The sequence below is a fragment of the Macaca nemestrina genome, chromosome 16, assembly GCF_043159975.1.
Source record: "Macaca nemestrina isolate mMacNem1 chromosome 16, mMacNem.hap1, whole genome shotgun sequence".
NCBI classification, from domain to species: domain Eukaryota; kingdom Metazoa; phylum Chordata; class Mammalia; order Primates; family Cercopithecidae; genus Macaca; species Macaca nemestrina.
The window spans coordinates 97,980,969-98,003,707 of NC_092140.1; the positions used below are offsets into that span (position 1 = coordinate 97,980,969).

The following is a 22,739-nucleotide window of genomic DNA, read 5'->3' on the forward strand; positions in this document are numbered from 1 at the left end:
AGCGATACTGCAGTTCTAATGTTGCAGCCTCTGGGACTCAAAGTGTGATCTCCAGATAGGCAGGTTCCTACAACCTAGGAGCCGGCTAGAAATGCCAGCTGTCTGCACCCACCCACACCCACTGAGTCAGGTGCGCCTTGGCAAGATCCCTAGGGGATTCCTGGACACATTAACGTTTAAGAAGTGCTGGTGAGGCCGGGCGCACTGGCTCACGCCTGTAATCCCAGCACTTTGGGAGGCCGAGGCAGGTGGATCACGAGGTCAGGAGATCGAGACCATCCTGGCCAACACGGTGAAACCCAGTCTCTACTAAAAACACAAAAAAATTAGCTGGATGTGGTGGCGGGTGCCTATAGTCCCAGCTACTAGGGAGGCTTAGGCAGGAGAATGGCGTGAACCTGGGAGGCAGAGGTTGCAGTGAGCCGAGATCATGCCACCGCACTCCAGGCTGGGCAACAGAGTGAGACTCTCTCTAAAAAAAAAAAAGAAGTCTGGCAATGACTATGTCCCATAAAGGGCCTGGAAGGCCAACAACAGTGTGAAGGTGATCACTACAATCAGTGTGGCCTTGAGGCAGGCACAGTCATCCTTAAAAAAAAAAGAAACACCACAACCTTATCAGACACACCAGATAAAGGGAAAGATTATTTTAAATATTTTAAGCATCAAAAATAAGCTTAAGAATATAAAAGTAAAGTATATGGATATATTGTTTGGCTGCTTGGTACATTGTTTTCAAGGCCGAGGGAAAAATACTGAGCAAAACGTGAAAGAATTCTCAACCTTCACCCTCCAACCCTAAATCAGTGGTGAATGATGACAGCTTCTTTGTTTGCTTAGGTGTTTATTCATAATTAAGGACACTGCCCTGTAAGAGTCTTAAAGGGTGGCAGGAACAAAGTGTGGGATCCGCTTACTGGAACATGCCGTATTAACAAAGTAGTGAAGAGTCTGCAGGCAACTCAGTGCCAAAGAGAAACCAACAAGGAAATCTGAATGCTGAAGACTATAACCAAGGGGTGGGGGGTGGGGGCTGAGAATTCCATCAAGTTTAAGAAAAAAAATCAAACCATGTCTTTAGGATTTCTTAGAATTCGTGTCTATGGTGGCCACCGCTACTATGGCATACTCATAGTCAATTGCGATCTGCCAAATTAGTTTTAGTATCTTTATGCGATAAGTTGCATCATAGTTTACTGTGGAAAATGTTAACCTGTTACTTGCCATTTTCCCTTTTGCTTAAATGTATTTACTTCATGTTCAGGAAGGGCCTCAAAGTCACTGGGGATCAGACATGATTTGCAGCGGGTCAAGTTTGTAGTGACCAACTTAGAGAAAATGCTTTGTCTCAATAGGCGGGGATTGTGGAGGGTGAGGCAGAGCCTGGATCAACAGATGCATCCCAGGATCATCCCTCAGGCTCAGCATGGACTCCTGCTGGGCCAGGCAAAACTATCACCTTTCTCCTTCTCCCCGCAGGACTACCAGGGGGACAGCAGCACTCTGTTGGCCTCTCCCATGCTGAAGCGCTTCACCTGGACTGACAGCAAACCCAAGGCCTCGCTCAAGATTGAGTAAGCACCGGGTATCTTTTCTGTGATCAGTCGATGGAGGGTACGAGGGGAGATGCTGGGGACAGGTGGTGTAATGAGGGATGTTTGAGGACTACTTGCCCTCCTGCACTATACTTGCCCTTCTGCCCTCCTGTTCAGGCGTTGCAGAAAAGCATTTGCCCCCAGAGGGCAAAAAAAGGGGAACATCAAATGGGATATATGAGCACCAAGCTCTGGGGAAAACGTGCAGAAAATCTTGCAGACAGGCATTCCAGACGTGGGAAGCACAGTGCCTCAGGGAAAGAAGCCTGATGTGCCCACCTGTGCATGGTGCAGACGGAGACACGCTCCTGGCGGTGGGAGAGGACGCCCCCGCTGTCACTCCCTATGCCGGCAGGGTTGATACATGAGGAGTCCCAGTACTGTTTTCCATGGCTAAGACCTGCACCCTGAGAACTCAGCCCCTACAGATGAACGACTTTCCCATTTCATCCTGGCACCCTTTTCTCACTTGACAATTTCTCCACGAAGCCCTGGCTTGACCAGTCCACCTGCTCCTCCCTCCATGCCGTGGCCACCACTGTCAGGAGTCTTATGCACCACCAAATGCCGCTGCAGCTTCTCTGTGCGAGTCGCTACCTCCCAACGGCGCTGGACTGGGAAAAGCTGCGCCTGTCGGATGTTCCTTCCTTTCCTCGTTCAAATGCCTGTTCCCTGTCTCACCCGAAGGCAGAACCTGCTCCTCTTTCACCTGAATCCGGGGTGTGCAGCCATTTTTTTAAAGGGCTAGATAGCACATGTTCCCTACTGCCATTAGCAGGGGTGTCCAATCTTTTGGCTTCCCTGGGCCACAATGGAAGAATTATCTTGGGTTACACATAAAATACACTGACACTAATGATAACCGATAAGCTAAAAAAGTTGCAAACAAATCTCATAATGTTTTAAGAAAGTTTACGAGTTTGTGTTGGGCCGCATTCAAAGCCATCCTGGGCTGCATGCAGCCCGCGGGCCACAAGTTGGGCAAGCTTGCATTATAGTATAAAAAGCAGCCGTAGACAGTACATCATCAAGAAGACACGGCTCTGTTCCCACACACTGTATTTACAGAAACAGGTGAGCATGGCCAGCGAGTACATGAAAAGATGCTCAACATCATCAGTCATTAGGGAAATACAAATCAAGACTACCATGAGGGGCTGGACGTGGTGGCTCATGCAGTAGTCTCAACACTTTGGGAGGCCGAGGTGGGTGGATCACTTGAGTCCAGGAGCAACATGGCAAAACCCTGTCTCTACTAAAATTTCAGAAATTAGCTGGGCGTGCTGGCATGTGCCTTTAGTCCCAGCTACTTGGGAGGCTGAGGTGGGAGGATCACTTGAGCTTGGGAGATTGAGGCTGCAGCGAGCCACAATTGCACCACTACACTCTAGCCTGGGTGACAGAGGGATAAAAAAAGGGAAAGAGATTACCATGAGATACCACTTCACACCCATGAGGATAGCTAGATGAAGTCAGTGTGGCGAGGATATGGAGAAATTGGAACCCTCCTACACTGCTGGTGGAAATGTTAAATGGCGTGATCACTTTGGAAAACAGTTTAGCTGTTGCCCTAAAAGGTTAAACAGTTACCCTGAGACTCAGCAATTCAACTCCTAGGCATATACTCAAGAAAAATGAAAACTGATGTCCACAGCAAAACTTGCATACAGATGTTCATAGCAGCATTACTCATAATCGCCAAAAGTAGAAACAACCTAAATATCCATCAGTTGATGACTAAATGAATAAAATATGGTATATCCACACAATATAAAATTGTCAATAAAAAGTATGCAGTATGCATGCATGTTACAACCTGGATGAACCTTGAAAATATTACGCTCAGTAAAAGCAGTCATAAAATATCTCATATTGTATGAGTCCTTTTATATGAAATGCCCAGAATTGGTAAATCTGGAGGCAGAAAGTAGACCAGTAGTTTCCTTGGGCTGGAGCTGGAGGGTGTGAGGAACAAAGACTGCTAATGGGTATGAGTTTTGGGGGGTGGTGGCAGCTCTCTAAAGTTGATTATGGTGATGTTTGCACAACTTGTGTCGATACAAAAAACCATTGGCTTACACACTTTAAATAGGTGAATTATGCAGTATGTAAATTATATCTCCATAAAGCTCTCATTAAAAAAAAAACACCAGCCAGGTGGGCAGATATGGGTTATAGTTTTGAACCCTGATCTAAATCAAAGAATGGCAACAAGTGCCTCCAAGTGATGTAGTTAGCACAGTTCATCGACCACAAGTAAATGGGAAAGACAGGGGCATTTCCAGGCAAACATCTGTGTGTGTGTTTCCTTTTCACATGAGCACAATGGTATTAGAATTGAGTTACAGCCCATCAGAGGCACCAGTGAGGAATGAATGGATCAAAGGGGAAGGTAGGATACTTGCTCTTTTGTTTCCTACTTTGGAACACCTCAGAAAATGGGTGGTGACTAATTTTATCTAGATATTTGTTAAAGAAAAACATAAACCATAAATTGTATCCTCTACTCTGAGACTGAAAATATACAACATGGACATGTTAGTCCAGACCAGTCTAAAACATGCTTCACGGGTTCCCTTCCTCATCCCAGATCCCTTGAAAATAAAAAATTCAAACGAATATTAAAGGGCAAGAGCAGCCCTTCCTCCTCAGGTGTCTGTCCTAGTCTGGGTATAACGTAGAGGACCCAGAAGCAAGTTTCTCCACCCTTGAGCCTTGCTGGTGACAAGTAGCACCATAACTAAAAGCGTTTCCTCTTCTAGAACACAGGCACGATAGGGAGAGGGGCACTCACCTGTGTGTGTGAAGCTGTATTGTTTTCTGAGACTGTTGTAACAAATTGGCACTAACTTGGCAACTTACAAGAGAAATTTATTCTCTTGCAGTTCTGGAGGCCAGAAGGGAGATAAAATATGAAAAATGTGAATATTTTGGAGGGCAGGAGGCATTTCTCAGCCTACCACAGAAGCTGTTTGACCCGAGAATAGGAGAGGGCTACACCCAGGTCTTGGAGTTACTTTCCACCCGGATTATGGGTTTGCGTTATCTTAGCAGACATCTCACACCCTCCCCCAGCCACTGTCTTTCTGCCCCATGACACCCAGCTCCTATGAGGGAGGCCGTGTGCAGCTTTAGAACAGAGGAAATCTGACAGCAGTTGAGGGGGGGTTCGAAAACCATGAACTCTAGGACAGGTATGAACAAATGACCCACTCAGAAAGAGTAGATTTTAGTGTCTTGTTTTCTAAAAACCAATTCTGAACATTTGATTTCTTTCCTTTCTTTAGCTTGAGAGTCACCAGTAAAAGTAAGGAGTCGGGGCTTTCTGATGCCAGCAGGCCCAGTTTCTGCCATTCCAGCTGTGGGCACATCAGCGAAGGCAAGCGCAGGTTCACCTACGACAACGCTGAGCTGGAAAGGAAAATCGCGTGCTGCTCCCCGCCCCCAGACTACAACTCGGTGGTCCTGTACTCCACCCCACCCGTCTAGAGTGTGACACAAAGCCTTATTTCTAGAAGCACATGTGTATTTATACCCCCGGGAAACTAGCTTTTGCCAGTATTATGCATATGTAAGTTTACACCTTGACCTTTCCATGGGAGCCAGCTGCTTTTTGTGATTTTTTAATAGTGCTTTTTTTTTTTTTTTTGACTAACAAGAATGTAACTCCAGATAGAGAAATAGTGACAAGTGAAGAACACTACTGCTAAATCCTCATGTTACTCAGTGTTAGAGAAATCCTTCCTAAGCCCGATGACTGCCCTGCTCCAACCTCCGCCACCTCAGGGCACACAGGACTAGTTTGATTCAGGAGCCGCACTGATCACCCAATGCATCATGGACCCCACTAGGCCAGCTCCGCAGCCCAAAACCCAGGGCAACAAGCCCGTTAGCCCCAGGGATCACTGGCTGGCTGGAGCAACATCTCAGGAGTCCTCTAGCAGGCCTAAGACACGTGAGGAGGAAAAGGAAAAAGGCAGAAAGCAAGGGAGAAAAGAGAAACCGGGAGAAGGCATGAGAAAGAATTTGAGACTCACCATGTGGGTGGGGAGGGGGACGGGGCTCAGCAATGCCATTTCAGTGGCTTCCCAGCTCACCCTTCTACATTTGAGGGCCCAGCCAGGAGCAGATGGGACAGAGATGAGGGGACATTTTCTGAATTCTGGGAGGCAAGAAAAGGACAAATACCTTTTTTGGAACTAAAGCAAATTTTAGAACTTTACCTATGGAACTGGTTCTATGTCCATTCCCATTCGTGGTATGTTTTGATTTACAGCACTGAGGGTGGCACTCAACTCTGAGCCCATACTTTTGGCTCCTCTGGTAAGATGCACTGAAAACTTAGGTTGTATCCATGGCATGATGGCCTTAACACTTAAAATGTCACATTCTATTTTGAATGTTAATATACAGTCCAGACACTTAATTTCTTGGTATTATCGTGTTTTGCACAGTTCATTGTGAAAGCAAGCCGAGAAGAATGAAAATGCCGTCTCGAGGAGGGTTTTCTCCATACCAAAACTAGGGCTGATGGAGGAGAAAGGTCAATTAGGTCAAGGGAAAACCCCATCTCTATACCAGCCAAACCAATTCACCAACACAGCTGGGACCCAAAGCACAGGCAACCAGTCACGTTTCCTTTTCATTTCATGGGGATTCCACTCTCTCCCACTAATCTGGAAGGATGTGGAAGAGCATTAGCTGACGCATATTAAGCACTTTAAGCTCCTTGAGAAAAAAGGTGATATGTAATTTATGCAAGATATTTCTCCAGTTGGGACTCAGGATATTAGTTAGTGAGCCATCATTAGAAGAAAAGCCCATTTTCAACTGCTTTGAACCTTGCCTGGGGTCTGAGCATGATGGGAATAGGGAGACAGGGTAGCAAAGGACGCCTACTCTTAGGGTCTGAAGATCAAGTGGGCCTTGGATCACTAAAGCTGGCTCTGTTGGATGCTATTTATGCAAGTTAGGGTCTATGTATTTAGGATGCCTGCACCTTCTGCAGCCAGTCAGAAGCTGGACAGGCAACAGTGGATTGCTGCTGCTTGGGGAGAAGAGTATGCTTCCTTTTATCCATGTAACTTAACTCTAGAACCTGGGCTCTAAGTAACAGAAGAATATATGCTTCCATTCTTATGTGCCACATCCCTGTTTAAAGGCTCTCTGAACGAAGAGATGGGACCACCATCAGCATATTCCCGAGCGAGCCCACTGGCTCCTGGCAGTGGCTTTTGTGGAAGACTCACTAGCCAGAAGAGAGGAGCGGGACAGGTCTCTCCACCAAGATCTAAATCCAAACAAAAGCAGGCTAGAGCCAGAAGAGAGGACAAATCTTTGTTCTTCCTCTTCTTTATATACACAAAAGCACCTGTGACAGCTGGCAATATTATAAATCAGGTAACTGGAAGGAGGTTAAACACAGAAAAAAGACCTCAGTCAATTCTCTGTTTTTTTTTCCAAAATCAGGTAACAGCCCAGCAAATAGTGATAACAAATAAAACCTTAGCTATTCATATGTCTTGATTTCAATAATCTAATTCTTAATCATTAAGAGACCATAATAGATACTCCTTTCCAAGAGAAAAGAAAAATCATTAGAATTCCGTTACTCAGCTTCTTCAAACTCAGGTTTGTAGCATACATGAGTCCATCCGTCAGTCAAAGAATGGTTCCATCTGGAGTCTTAATGTAGAAAGAAAAATGGAGGCTTGTAATAATGAGCTAGTTACAAAGTGCTTGTTCATTAAAATAGCACTGAAAATTGAAACATGAATTAACTGATAATATTCCAATCATTTGCCATTTATGACAAAAATGGCACTAACAAAGAACAAGCACTTCCTTTCAGAGTTTCTGAGATAATGTATGTGGAACAGTGTGGGTGGAATGGGGCTGAAACCATATACGAGTCTGTGTCTTGTCAGTCCAAGAAGTGACGCCTAGATGTTAATTTTAGGGACCTGTGCCTTGTTTCCTAGCCCATAAGAACGCAAACATCAAACAGATACTCGCTAGCCTCATTTAAATTGATTAAAGGAGGAGTGCATCTTTGGCCAACAGTGGTGTAACTATATGTGTATGTGTGTGTGTGTGTGTTTTGTGCATAACTATTTAAGGAAACTGGAATTTTAAAGTTACTTTTATACAAACCAAGAATATATGCTACAGATATAAGACAGACATGGTTTGGTCCTATATTTCTAGTCATGATGAATGTATTTTGTATACCATCTTCATATAATAAAATTAACTTCCAAAAACGTACATATTTTCTCCCGGATTTGCTTGTAAGTGTAAAAAAGGGGTCACGGGTGTCCCTGGGGTTAGAGGACTGGTGTTCTTTACTAAACAGCACAAGAAAGAGAAAGCAAACACTGCTGAAGAGAAGGCAAAGAGGCTTCTATCGGTCCTAGAGAATGGCTGTGCTGAACAATCCGAACACTGCAAACAGCAAGTAAAACACAAAAATGAGGCAGATTGCCCAGAAAACTAAACCCTAACATCAACAGGATCATGAAACAAGTAAAGCATATGCTGGGTGTGAGTGCCAGCCGCAGAGAAAAGTGCCCTCAATTAAAAAGAGGCAGTTGTCCCCAAACACTAATTTTCAGCTGATAAATCATTAGCATAATCACAGCGGGTGTGTGCTCATGCTGCAGGAAACCACACAAAATAACAGGCAAAAGCTTGACACACAAGAATGTGTCAGTACACATGCCAGCTCAGCGTTCTCCAGTCTTGTTTTGTGGATTACATCCTAGGAAAACAGCTCAGGTCCTAAGTACTAGCAATTGAATAAGTGACCAACACTTTGTCTTAGAAAGCGGTCATAGTATTACCTGCCTAATAACGTCATAAGGAAACTAGATATAAGATATTTTAAGGGGAAAAAATAGGCCTACTTTATTTGGGACAAAGACAATAAAAATGGATAAATGACGAATCTCAGTAAACTTTTAGTTAACTCAAGAGGGCAAGAGGCATTTTGTCTTCAAGAATCTGAAACCTTTAAAAAGTATTACGGGTTTCATAACATAAGAATAAAATCACTCATTCAGGCAAATGACTTGAAGAATGCTTGAGGAATCAATGTCACGTCACAGTTTAGAAATGTTCTCATGGCTCTGGAAACTTATAGTACATTTGGGAATTTATTTTTATTTTTTCCTCCAGCAGAAGTATGACCTAGTAAGGTTCATTGGACTCCTCAGTGTTAAACATATTACCAGACTTTTGGGTTTCACAGGCCAGGAAATTAAATAAAAGAAAAATCCTTGATCCCAACACGGCGATGGCCATTCTTCTATTCTGCGAACTAAGAACACTTAAGGGAGGGGGAAAAAAATACAAAACAAAATCGAACCGGATGCTACTAATGTTCTATTTCCTGATCTGGGGGGCAGTGCACAGGTATGCTCACTTCATGATGAGTCACTGCGCTGCACACTTACTTGTGAATGTGTGTGTATATATATGAATGTATGGATGCAATTATTCAATACGATATTACTAAAAGAAGAAAAAACCCCTACCATTTAGTACCACAACTTTTCATAGAAGAAAACCCATTTGAAAAGGTGGAAGGGCTTAATCTCAGACCAAAATATATTTGTATTTGAAACATACCTCTATTATCCTTCTTTTTCCCATTTTCATTTGTACTAGAATAAACTAATGAACACATGTTGTTCCACAGATTGGTATTTGGGAAGCAGTGATAGCTAGTAATTGCTATCATTGCTATCATTTGAGTGCCCAATATGTGCCAGCAACTATTTAGAGTGCTTTAAAGGAATACACTTATTTTCAAGGCAATCTAACATGATAGGTACTATTAGTATACCCTTTACGTCAATGGGAAGATTAAAGAACCCCAAGACCCCACTTGTCATGTCTCCCCACCTCCAAGCTTATGTCCCCTTATACTGTGCAGCCCTTCTAGATGGCCAACCCAAAACACACTGGTGTCCCTTCCTCTCAGACTTGAAGCTATTGCTTTAACAATTCTCCACCCCCTCCCACCATCAATTTTCCCCTCTTCCACTGGAACATACATGTTATTTCTCCCATGTCACAACATTTTCATCTGTACTTTCTCCTCTAGCGACCACCCAATTTCTCTATTTCCCTTTACAGCAAAATCCCATGAGCGAGTTGGTTATTAGTTATTATTACTTGTTTCCAACTCCCCTCCTCCCACTCCCTCTTAAACCCACTCAAACCTAGCTTTCACGCTCACTTACCGAAACTGCTTTTGCTAAGGTCACCAGTGACTCCGCATTGATAAATCCAACGGCCAACTGTCAGTCCCATTCTTATTTGACACTTCAACAGCTTGACACTCATTCACAAAAACAACTTCAGTTTGGTTCCAGGACATGATACTTTCTTCTTTCCATCTCATTGGCTACTTCTGTCTCTTTTGCTGGTTTTACCTCTTTCCCCTGACTTTTGAACATTGCTCTAGTTACCCCAGGGCTCGCCCTTGAAGCTTTCTTTTCTCAGTCTATACAAACTCCCTTCAGATCTCAACCAATCTCAGGGCTTTCAGTGACACCCATATGATGACTTTCATTGACAGAACAGATTCTCCCTACCCGCTGCAACACTCTAAACTCATATATACACAAGTGCTAACCTGACATCTCTCCTGGATGCTCTGGCAGACTATTTTTTTCAAATACTGGTGTATTTTTCAGAGATATTGTACTGTATTTTTCAAAGATATTCTATTATATTTTTCAACATAGCTGCAAGAATATCTCCCATCTCACACGACCTTTGGCAATGTCCCCTCGCCTAGAATCAGAGCTGGCTTTAGGACTCACTTGTGATCAACGGAATGTGAAAGAAGGGACACTGCATGGCTTGGAGGCCAGGTCAGAAAAGATCATGCATTTCCTGAGTCTTGATACGCTCACTCTTCAACAGTTCCCGCGAGGGACCCAGCGGCCATACTTGGAGAAACCTAAGCCACATGGAGGCCAACTGAAGGTGCTCCCATAGACAGCAGCCAGCTGAGCCCAGCCTTCAAGTCATTCCAGCCCCCAGCCATTGGAATTTCCCAGCCGAGGCCCAATCACAACGGCGCAGAGACAAGCCTCCCTGCTGTGTCTTGCCGAGATTCCTGACGCACAGAATCCCCGAATGGAATAAAATGCTTGTTTTATGCCATTAAGGGTGGAGTTGTTACAAAACAAATAACCAGAACAAATGTGTACTAAACATCTCAAACTTAATGGGCCTCAGACCAAACTCCCAAATTGTCTTCTCCTGTTTCTCCATCCTCCCGTCCCGTAGACTCTTTGTTACAACAGTCTCTTCCAATTCAGTAGAATCCTCTATCCTGTCAGCATCAAGCCAAAAAAAAAAAAATTTTTTTTTTGAGACAGGGTCTTACTTTGTCACTCAGGCCGGAGTGCAGTGGCACGATCTTGGTGCACTGCAGCCTTGACCTCCTTGGCTCAACCAATCCTCCCACCTCAGCCTCCTGAGTAGCTGGGAGTACCTGGGACTACAGGTGCATGACACCACGCCTGGTCAATTTTACTTTTTGTGGAGATGAGGTCTCACTATATTGCCCAGGCCTGTCTCAAACTTTGGGTTCAGGTGGTCTGTGCACCTTGACCTCCCAAATGCTGGGATTAACAGGTGTGAGCCACTGCGCCTGGCCAGCAAGCCAAAATCTTAGAGTCATTCCTGACTTCTCTCTTCTTTGTCCATATCCAGTGAATGAGGACATCCCTGTTGGCTCTACATTTAAAACATAAATGGAGTCCAGTCACTCTGCACCACCTCTACTGCTACCACCCTACTCCATCTGGGTTTTTTTTTTTTGTTTTTTTTTTGAGACAGTCTCGCTCTGTCACCATGTTGGCCAGGCTGGTCTCGAACTCCTGACCTCAGGTGATTCACTTGCCTCGGCCTCCCAAAGTGCTGGGGTTACAGGTGTGAGCCACTGCGCTCAGCCACAGGTGGGTTTTAAAACTCAAAGATGGCCGGGCGCGGTGGCTCACGCCTGTAATCCCAGCACTTTGGGAGGCTGAGGCAGGCGGATCACCTGAGGTCAGGAGTTCGAAACCAGCCTGGCCAACATGGTGAAACTCCATCTCTACTAAAAATATAAAAATTAGCCGGGCATAGTGGCGGGTGCCAGCTACTCGGGAGGCTGAGGCAGGAGAATCGCTTGAACCCAGGAGGCAGAGGTTGCAGTGAGCCAAGATGGCGCCACTGCACTCCAGCCTGGGCGATGGAGTGAGAATCCCTCTCAAACAAAACAAAAAACACAAACCACCAAAACTCAAAAGACATGGGTTTTTAAATCCAACATCCTTCACTTGGAATGCTGTGAGTTTCCCACCACGCCAGGACCTCACTTCCTCCCTTAGTCTGTTCACAACATCGTAGCCAGAGTGATCCTTTTAAAATGTCCTATCAGGCAGGAGAATGGCGTAAACCTGTGAGGTGGAGCTTGCAGTGAACTGAGTTCCGGCCACTGCACTCCAGCCCGGGGGTCAGAGAGAGACTCTGTCTCAAATTAAAAAAAAAAAAAAAAAAAAAAAGTCCTATCATGTTACTCTTCTGCTGAAAATCCTCCTGCAGCGTCCCCTTTTATTTTTTATTGTTTAGACAGTCTCGCTCTCTCCCCCAGGCTGGAGTGCGGTGGCGCGGTCTCGGCTCACTGCAAGCTCCGCCTCCCGGGTTCCCGCCATTCTCCTGCCTCAGCTTCCAGAGTAGCTGGGCCCACAGGCGCCCGCCCCCGCGCCCGGCTAATTTTTTTGCATTTTTGATAGAGACGGGGTTTCACCGTGTTAGCCAGGATGGTCTCCATCTCCTGGCCTCGTGATCTGCCTGCCTCGGCCTCCCAAAGTGCTGGGGTTACAGGCGTGAGCCACCTTGTCCGGTGCAGCTTCCTCTTCTACTGAGGGTAAAAGCCAAAATAACTTAAAATGGTCCACAGGACACACCCCTTCCCTACAGACCTTTATGACGTCATTCCTACTTAACTTGGCTCTACCACATTCGCTTCACCTCAGTCGCTCTCTTGCTGTTCTGCAAAGGCTCTGACACATTCCCTCACCTGAATACTTTACCCCCAGATATACACATGGCAGACTCCTCCATTTCCTTCAAGTCCTTGCTCACATACTGTGAGGCCTCCTTTCCAGACCACCACCCCATGTGAAACTGTACCCCCACCAACCACACTCCTCATATCTAGAGTTGCAAGATGAAACACAGGATGGCCAAAGGAAATGTGAATCGCAGACAGAGAATGTTTTAGTATATATATATGTTCCATGCAACACTGGGACATACCATTTTTTAGTGTATGTCTCATGTAATACTTGAGATATATATACTCATGCTAAAACAAGTTATCCATTTATCCAAAATTCAGATTCATCTGGGTGTTCTGTATTTTTATTTGCCAAATCTGTCAACTCACACCATTTACTCTGCTTTCCTCTCAAAACCATTATTACCTGCTAATGTACCATGTATCTGTCTTCTCCCTGCTAGAATGGGAGCTCTTAAGCAGCAGAAAATTGTTGTCTGTTGCGGTCACAGCTTTTCTCTTGGTTCCTAGAACAATGCCTGGCATATAACAGGGATTCAATAAACTAAAGAATGAGCAAGCTAGATGTGGTGACTCACACCTGTAATCCCAGCACTTTGGGAGGCCGAGTCGGGTGGATCACTTGAGTTTAGGAGTTCAAGACCAGCCTCATCAACATGGTAAAACCCTGTCTCTACTAAAAATACAAAAATTAGCCAGGCATGGTGGTGGGCACCTGTAATCCCAGCTACTCGGGAGACTGAGGCAGGAGAATCGCTTGAGCCTGGAAGGCAGAGGTTGCACCGAGCCCAGATCATACCAGCCTGGGTGACAAAGCTATACTTTGTCTCAAAAAACAAAACAAAACAATATTCCTAATGTTTCCTTCTAAGAAATTTAAAGCTAAAAGATCCTCCAAACACTCCATTCTAGGAGACTAGTCCACCTTTTATCCCATGACCTACAATGGTCATTTGATTGCCATCTGAATCCACAATTTCTTTCAATATCCTCTACACAAAAGCCCTCCTTGCACTTCTTCTCTCCTCTGAATTCCTAAAACCAAGTCATGCTGCTGGAAATAATCTCTCCTTTTTATTCTAATTACCCTTCACCTATGCCTCAAGCACCTTACCATATCTGTCTAGTAGTTCCCCCTTATCCATGAAGGATATGGTCCGAGACCCCACGTGAATGCCTGAAACAGTGGATAGTACAAACCCTATGTATACACTATGTTTTTTCCTGTACATACACACTTATGATAGAGTTTAATTTATAAGTTAGGCATAGTAAGAGATTAATAAACGAGAAAAATTATAACAATATACTAAAATAGAAGTTGAGTGAATATGGTCTCCCTGCCTCAAAATATCTTAACTGTACTTCAGGTAACTGAAACCTCCGGAAGTGAAACAGCAGTTGGGGGGTGGGGGTGGGGGTGCTTACCATATTGTTGTTTTCAAACTTTTCATTTCAATGCACAGAAAAAAAACTCAACACTAAATACTAACTACCTAGGTTCAACAAATATTAACATTTTGCCATATTTTATCTGTCCTTATAGTCTAAATAATGATTCTGGAGAATCTGGGGGAAGGGATGCCTCTCACCTATATGATACATTATTAAATCAAAGACTGGCTATGTATCATTCCCTGTGTTTTCTCATGAGTAGTCTGCTCTCCTAAACTATACTGTTAGTCATGTATTATATTAAGATGTCTGGGTATTACTATATATTCTGTAAACACCAAGTCCCCATATCTGTCTTAGTGCCTAGAACAGATCCAAGGACACAGGAAGTAAGACTTAAGGACTATTTGATAAATTAATGAATAAATTTGCTGCCAATTCATCCAAATACAAAAATTCCTCCAAAATGCAGAGGAAATAACCAACCTTTTAAAACCGAATCATAAGATAAACATCATCTTGTTACATGAACAGTGCAAGAAAAGGACAAAGTTATCTCTGTAATTCTTTATTAAAAATACTGCTGTACACATAGAGACTGAAAACAGGATTAAAGATGAATAACACAAATTGGGTCATGACATTAGAACTTAACATATTGGTGCTTTTTAGGGAAGTTGCTGACATCCAAATCACAGAACCAAGGTCAAAAGCAAAATACAAAGGTACCCTCAAAAATATTTACAATGAAGTAAATACACTAACAGAATTTAAAACAGGTACAAAAACTGGAAATGACCAATGTTACATGATTTCAAAGGTTGTCCTTTCTGTGCTTTTATCTGTCACGACAGGAAGGTGTGGAAAGTTTATATCCTTAATTTGACTACTCTCGGATATTAAAATCTTTCTATGAATTAAAAAGACTCTAGACAACCTCTTAAATGGAATTACACTATGGAAAACAGGGCTCCCCCAAAAACACCTAGGCAGAACTGAGAGTTCTTTGAAAACCATTCCCAATAAAAACTAAATGAAAAATAAATATAAAACAAAGCTTAAAAAAATATGCATTACCTGACACCAACCTTTTCTGGCTGACAATATTTATTCATGAAAACATATCAGCTGTCTACCTTTTATATGCAAACCAAGTCCTGAGGTTAACTAGGGGCTGAAGCAAACTAGCGTTTAGGATGCAAACATTCTTGGATTTGTGATGTAAACTTGCCTTGCAGAGGGAAGTTTGCTGGTCTATACAGAATGAGAAATTCAAGCCCTATTTTAACCCCTGCCCTCTTCAGCTTTCACAAAACATTGGTCCACAAATTAAATTTTCAAAAAGTTCCCAGACCCCAAAACTAAATAGATGATCCCCTTTCATTTTCAAAGAAAACAATATTGGAAAAAATCTCCAGCCCGCTTATAAATTAAGCATTTCATATTTCTTCTAGAATACAAGTAGTTCTTTTTTGTACAAAAGAATTACAATATGATTTGTCAAAAAACATATAAAAAGACAGCTGCTCTTCCTCAAATACATGAGCTAATGATAAAAGACTTTTGCATGTTAATGTCTCCAAGTTCTTGTTCTTTTTACATAAAAAAGAACATTACGGTGGCAAATGTTAATTATCCTTTTAATATTGAACATTATGTTCTTTTAAAATCCATCCAGATCAAATGCAGTAATTTTCTTTTTAACTCAACAACTGATGCTACCAAACGTGGACTCAATATACTTGTTAAAACGTGTAAAGCGTGTCTCTAGTCTTCAAAGCTTTCAGATGAAGAGAGGTGCTTTTTCTTGATGCAAATCTCAAGGCAGAGAAAATCATTTTAAAGCTTATAAAAAGTGGACAGAGAAATACTAAAAACTTCTCTGAAATATACAAATATGTGTAATTATTAAAATTGAAGACAGTAACATCAGTTGCAAGTGCTTGTGAGTCTGTCCTGACCTTTTGAGTTTCCACATTTTCTTCATCGTTGCATGGTGAGCACCCAGTGCTAGTAAAACATTCAGTGCTGGGAAAGGAGATAGAGTCTTCATTACTGATTTTAAGAAAGAAAATTCCTATGTATTTGGCAGTCTTCAGTATCAAAGTATAGGTATTTCATTTACTAGAAATTCCATGAATACCCAAGTTTGGCGACAACTGCATGTCCAAATATTAAGAAAGTTAAGAGGAGGAAAATTCCAAACTTTTGAGATGGACTTATTCAGGAATATCGCACAGAGTGAGTTATTATCAAAAGTACTATTACTTTGGGCTAAGCAGTGACTGCAAAGGCACAGCAGATCGTTATCCCTCCAAATTCAGGCTGTAAAACATCAGAAAGCTCTTGATACCAGACCACTGCTGAGTTTAGTTCATCTTCTGAACAGTGTCTCTGTGTCTGTCTCCAGTGTAAAGGACCATAATAAAGCTGTGGTTCAAAGAGCAGAACTTCATACAAAAGAAAAAAAAAAAAAGCAAACTGGAAAGAACCTAAAGTAATATACTCCTGAACTTTAGGCCTTTAACATTTTTCTTAATTTTCTCCTATTTAAAAAATTTGCATAAATGTAAATGTATCGTCTTTTTAAAAAGGCTCTAGTTGAATTTGAAGGAAAGAGCTATACATGCTCCTTCAGTTACTGTTTATCTGATCTTTATTCAGAAAGGATTTAAATCAACTAACAGGGGAATTCATATCCAACAATTCACTGGTATTTTCTTGGTTTGTTCTTAATGAACAAAACAAAACAAAAATCTCAATTTGAACTAACAGTGGGTGGCATACAGAGAGCTTGCATACAATACTCTTACGAGAATTACGTACTATACTGAACTTCTATGAAATTATTTACCTGGTCCATAATGTTATTCAGGGCAACCCGTCCCAAAAAGAGCAAATTCTGCAACCCTCAATGGCAAAAACGCTGCCCAGCATTGCTTCCCAAAAATGTCCTTGCAAACAGTTTCCCTTAATAAGTATACAATGTGGCAAAATTTCAAAGATCAGAAAAAGTCTTTAAAAAATTAAAATTAGTGCATATACAAGTGGAAAAAACAAAAGCAGGAACATCATTCACCTGATGGTGCTCCTAAATCTAAAATAAATTCTTCACAGATATAGCCTCCAATGGCAGCCATAGCTCTTGGGTAAGTGAAACATTCTTCCTTTCAAGTAACAGTGTACCTGACTGAAGTGCAAGCAGCTTCGCTCATCTCCTGTTCGTTTCCCAAATGTGAATGAGATGATGAAAAGTTCAGCTGTAGTGCAATTTGCTATTGGTTAAGTTCCTTAGCCATGTCCTGCGTGCTTTTTTAGCAAATACTACAACTGACCATTCGCAGCTGCAATCAGTTCTTGAAAAGTATTTTCAAAGCAGCGCTTTAAGTCACTGTAGGTCACCACGAGTACACTCTTCTCATCTCTGGAAATCAGGCTTATTTTTTCTGGCACACCAGCATCTAGCTGAAACAATATATACACAAGATATGAATTCATAACATGCAGAAAAGAATTTAACTACATTTGCAGCAAACATAAGTAAAATATCTAAATTTTTTGGTCACATTCCCTTTCAGATATTCATAAGTACTTTACATCATTCACTAGTATGCGCATAATTTTCGACTCAGACATGTTCACACAAACACTGCCCTATGTTTCTAACTATCCCTTCACGGAGCTTAATGTTCGCTTGCATTATAGTCTACCCAGTTGATGCTCAATAATTTTTCTCCCAGTATCTTCCATTTTTGGCATCATGAATTACAATGCAAAGAACATACTCATCTACTTAATTTTTTTCTTCTGTAGTAAGTATTTTTTTCCTTAGGAAAAATACTTAGAAATATAAATATTAATAAAAAAATGTAAAGTATTAAGAAATTGGTCTTTAAAAATTTTTTTTTAAACACAAAAAAATAAAGTAGAAGTGGTTTATAGCTTAGTACACAGAACCAAATTGTTTTCCAAAGCATATCAGACACCATGAATTTATAAGTTTTTAATACTTTTCCAGCAACCCCACAGCAAATGAGCACCTTGCTATTTAAATTTAGATTTTAACTACTATTATCAAAGTTTTTTTCATACATTTACTTTGGTATTTCTGCTTGTGTGTAAATGCTAGTATATGATCTTTACCCACGACCCTAATGGAATCTGGCAGTAATATTCCAGTGAGGTCTTTATAAAGCATTGGCCGGGCGCGGTGGCTCACGCCTGTAATCCCAGCACTTTGGGAGGCCGAGGCGGGCGGATCATGAGGTCAGGAGATCGAGACCATCCTGGCTAACACAGTGAAACCCCGTCTCTACTAAAAATGCAAAAAATTAGCCAGGCGAGGCGGCGGGCGCCTGTAGTCCCAGCTACTCGGGAGGCTGAGGCAGGAGAATGGTGTGAACCCGGGAGGCGGAGCTTGCAGTGAGCCGAGATCGCGCCATTGCACTCCAGCCTGGGCGACTAAGCGAGACTCTGTCTCAAAAAAAATAAAAAATAAAAAAAAAAAATAAAGCATAAATACTGACCCTTTGTCTGTCCACTGGTCTTGTTATGGTTTTCACTTTGTCATTTTCAATGTACTTTTTTATTTCATTAATTGATACAAAATTAAAATATGTTTACAACTCACTGAAGGCTCAAACATCCAAATCATTTACCAGATAATTTGTCATTACTTCTACCAAAATAAGCTTATATAAAATCTTAATTTTGTATAATCAATCTGGCCATCCTTCCAATTTATCACACTCTTTTCAAACTTAGAATATTGTCAGACTTCAGATTTGGGGTATTATTTACTACTAGCTAGTTCATGATGTGAAATATAATTTTCTTCAAATTTTCAATTATCCTAATTTCATTATTGATAATTTCATTATTGAATGGTCTTTGATGAATTTAATGAATATTATCTTTCATTATATGATCTTTGCTTAAGGCAACTGTCCATGGCTTATTCCATATTATATACTTGTCAGTGTTTGTTCTGGTTCTATGTATTTTTAATTACTGGTGCTCTGATACTATGTTCTAAAATCTGACAGAGTTATTTTCTACATACTGCTCTCAAGAAAAGGTTTTTCCCCTAAGAGAAATAAAGGGAAAATAAATATATAACTCATACTGAATTAGTTCAATGATACATATAGTTTTGTGCAGTCTTATTGCCCAGGCTGGAGTGCAATGGTGCAATCTTGGCTCACTGCAACCTCTGCCTCCTGGGTTCAAGCGATTCTCCTGCCTCAGCCTCCCAAGTAGCTGGGATTACAGGCATGCACCACCAATGCCCAGCTAATTTTGTATTTTTAGTAGAGATGGGGTTTCTCCACGTTGGCCAGGCTGGTCTCCAACTCCCGACCTCAGGCAATCCGTGTGCCTCAGCCTCCCAAAGTGCTGGGATTACAGGCATGGGCCACCGCGCCTGGCCAGTTTTGTGCAGTCTTAATGTAGGTTATTGACAATACTCCCTATAGAGTTTTAAGGAAGTTAAAAGAAGGCAAAGTAGTGCTTAAAAACAAACCATAACATTTTCCCTGAAGGGTTACCACACTGTACATTAATAGTTCTAAATCATGTGCTACAGTAGATGTTTTTTCCTCTAGTACTTATAATTTAGGAAAGTTTAGACAAGAGTGAGTAAATGTTTTTATGAAGGGTCAGACAGTAAATGTTTTAGGTTTGGCTTATTGTTTATTTTACAACTCTTTAAAAATGTAAAACTATTCGAGGCTCTCAGGCTATAAAAAAGTAGGCCCATAGAATGGATTTGGCCTGCAGGCCACGGCTTGCCAGCTCCTGGTTTATACATAAATCTATACAGAGACAACATTTACTCTTGGAGACCAGTTCTAAACTTCATAATGCCAAGTAATTCATAAGGAAAATGTCTTCTTTCTTTTCTCTGTAATTTTTGTCTTTCCCAACCTTTTCTAAAACATAATGCTGCTGGGCATGGTGGCTCATGGCTATTATCCCAGCATTTTGGGGGTGGGTGGATTGCTTATCTCAGGAGTTTGGGACCAGTCTACATGGTGAAATCCGTATCTACCAAAAGGACAAAAATTAGCTGGGTGTGGTGGCGGCATGTGCCTGTGGTCCCAGCTATTCAGGAGACTGAGGCAGGAGGGAGGATCACTGCAGCCCTGGGGAGTCAAGGGTTCATTAAGCCATAAGTGCCACTAAACTATAGTCTGGGTGACAGAGCAAAACCCTATCTCAAAAAAAAAAAAAAAAAAAAAAAGCTCACCTCACCTCTCGAATAAATTTATGATCTGTTTTTTTAATCTACTTAATTCATCTAATCATCAAATTCACCATTTATAACAGCTGAACCTGCTAGTAACTAATGTCACTAGTATTGTGCTTTTATTATTTACTACTTGATTATAACACCCATAGTTAATAATAAATAATTTGATAACACCCAACGTAACTCACAATGATTCAGAAGGGGTTCAATTTTTAAAAAATAAACATAAATTTATTTTTTTGGTTTTTACCACTCATTGTTTTATGTGGCATAACAAAACCACATGTAAACAAAACATTGCATAAAGGAGGGAAGCAGTCATTTTATAATACTTTATAATAATAAAAAGATCCACAATAAAACATTCTAAAATGATTCATGAAGGCCAGGCGCAGTGGCTCACACCTGTAATCCTACCACTTTGGGAGGCTGAGGCAGGCAGATCACTTGAAGTCAGGAGTTCGTGACCAGCGTAGCCAACATGGTGAAACCTTGTCTCTACTAAAAATACAAAGATTAGCTGCGCGTGGTGATGGGTGCCTGTAATTCCAGCTACTTGAGAGGCTCAGGCAGGAGAATTGCTTGAACCCAGGAGGCAGAGGTTGCAGTGAGCTAAGATCATGCCACTGCACTCCAGCCTGGGCAACAGAGCAAGACTCTGTCTTCCATCGCCCAAAAGAATTATTCATGCAATATTTAAAAAATCCTCCCATTGTAAAAAGTGTTATTAATAAAATGTCTTACAGGCTACTGTAGGAGTACATCCTGATTTCTTATGTCCCCTAGTATTTGTAGAAGATACAACTCTATACACATTATAGGCAGAATTATGATCTTAAAAATCTAAATACAAATTACCTTGTTAAGACAAGAAATGATATGACTGAGGTCAATCCAGGGAGCACCCGCTTCTGTCACCTGATGAAAAAGATGATCCCTAAAGAGTTTCAACAGATAACGGTCTCCAGTCTCTGACCAAGTTGGATCCTTCTGAAACCTGGGGGAAATTAACATTTTACCTCAGTAACTCATGCTGTATGCTCTGTGGCCATATGTCTATTTTTTAGACTCAAAACTAGTTTAATTTTATTTTTTTCCCAATAAGTAAAAAATTGGGAGGGAGTCTGGTACAGTGTTTTTAAAAAAACAATTTAACTGAACTAGTAAGTATATGAATTCCAGTTTTCAGTCAGCAACTGTCAGGGGGAAATTATCCCTTACGCATTCCTATTTTATATGACCTCTTTATTTCAGCCCCCACTATTAGATAAAATGGAAAAGATAAAAATGTCTTAAATCTTCTTTTCTTCCTCCCACTCTGTAGGTTACAAAATAGAGAGAGGTCAGATACACCTTCTACTTCACCAATATGTATAAAACAGAAAAATGTTTAGCAAACAAAAAGGAAGTAAATATCAGTTTCCTACCATTCCACGTGAAAGCAAGCTGTAAAGAAGCAGATGACCACTGTGAGTTTTCAGTGACCTTAGGAATTTACAGTCTAGTAGGAAACAGACGTTACTCAAATAATCAAAGAAAGCTGTAACTGCATATTTACATAATGCTCCTAAAAGGGGTATGACATAAAAACAGAAACATGAGTTCTTCTAGCGGGGCAAGGAAGGTTTTCCAGAGGAAGTAGTAGTGGCTGCCCTTCCCAGAAGAGGGATGCTCCTTCGTCAGAGATCGGTATTTGCATGGAGCACTGAAGAAACTTAAGGAAGGTCATGTGTCTGAATGGGTTGGGGGAGAGAAGAGACGAAAAGAAGAAGACAGAGTGAGGGCAAGGAAAGCGACAGAGTGAAGACAAGAACAAAGAATGGGGGATGAGGACAGAAAATTAAGTAAAAGGCAGATTCGAGACCAGGATGAGAAGTAGGTAGGGATCAGACTACACAGCTTAGGTCATGTTTTAAAACTGGGTCTTTATTCTAAGAACCAGAGGAGAAGCTCACCATACGGTTTTAGCACAATCATATATATATGTTTTGCAAAGGTCACTCCAAGGACTTCCAATTAAAATAAGATTAAATACCCATTTATCTCTCTGCTCCCTTTCAACAGCCCATCAAATTGACAGTAAATGTCTAAAAAAAGGGAATAAACACAAGGACAAAGGGATCAGAAAAAGCAACAACAGTGAAGAAGAGATAATCATGAACATCTGGAAGGCAGAGGCAGATAGGTAAGTGGGATGACTTAGTAGACCTGACAAAACTGAACCCTAATTCTACAGGGGATGTGGGAAGAGGGTGCCCACAGGAAGCAAGCCACCCACACTGGCATAGCTCAGAAACTGAAGCCACAAAGGACTACTAAAAGTGCAAGTTTGGACTGAGGATGAAAATAGGAGGATTGAGAAAAGGTTCTATAAACAGCAAACAGATAACCCATCTCTTAACCCCACTCCCACCTG

At 41.6% G+C, this 22,739-nt stretch overlaps 3 protein-coding genes across 5 annotated transcripts in view; 1 reads left to right on the top strand and 2 right to left on the bottom strand.

Moving 5' to 3' along the window:
- LOC105490192 (fms related receptor tyrosine kinase 1) overlaps positions 1 to 7,862 on the top strand; it is a 196,491-nt gene extending 188,629 nt beyond the window's left edge. The window contains exons 29-30 of the mRNA XM_011755594.3: positions 1,480 to 1,574; positions 4,883 to 7,862. Coding sequence (XP_011753896.2) covers positions 1,480 to 1,574; positions 4,883 to 5,084 — 297 coding nt within the window. The 3' untranslated portion in view covers positions 5,085 to 7,862. The remainder of the gene's footprint in view (positions 1 to 1,479; positions 1,575 to 4,882) is intronic.
- Positions 1 to 14,523, bottom strand: part of LOC105490191 (uncharacterized) — a 293,460-nt gene extending 278,937 nt beyond the window's left edge. Inside the window, exon 1 of the mRNA XM_071081507.1 lies at positions 12,406 to 14,523. The gene's annotated coding sequence lies outside the window, so the exon portion shown is untranslated. The remainder of the gene's footprint in view (positions 1 to 12,405) is intronic.
- A 102-nt stretch (positions 14,524 to 14,625) lies between these two features.
- The window catches only part of LOC105490196 (poly(A) specific ribonuclease subunit PAN3), a 161,074-nt gene continuing 152,960 nt past the window's right edge, over positions 14,626 to 22,739 (bottom strand). For 2 of the 3 annotated variants that reach the window (XM_011755598.3, XM_011755597.3), the window contains 2 exons: positions 21,182 to 21,320; positions 16,119 to 17,538 (listed from right to left, as the gene is read on the bottom strand). In XM_011755598.3, coding sequence (XP_011753900.1) covers positions 17,398 to 17,538; positions 21,182 to 21,320 — 280 coding nt within the window. In that variant the 3' untranslated portion in view covers positions 16,119 to 17,397. Of the gene's footprint in view, positions 17,539 to 21,181; positions 21,321 to 22,739 lie in introns of all 3 variants that reach the window. The other variant, XM_011755596.3, reaches the window with a different exon arrangement.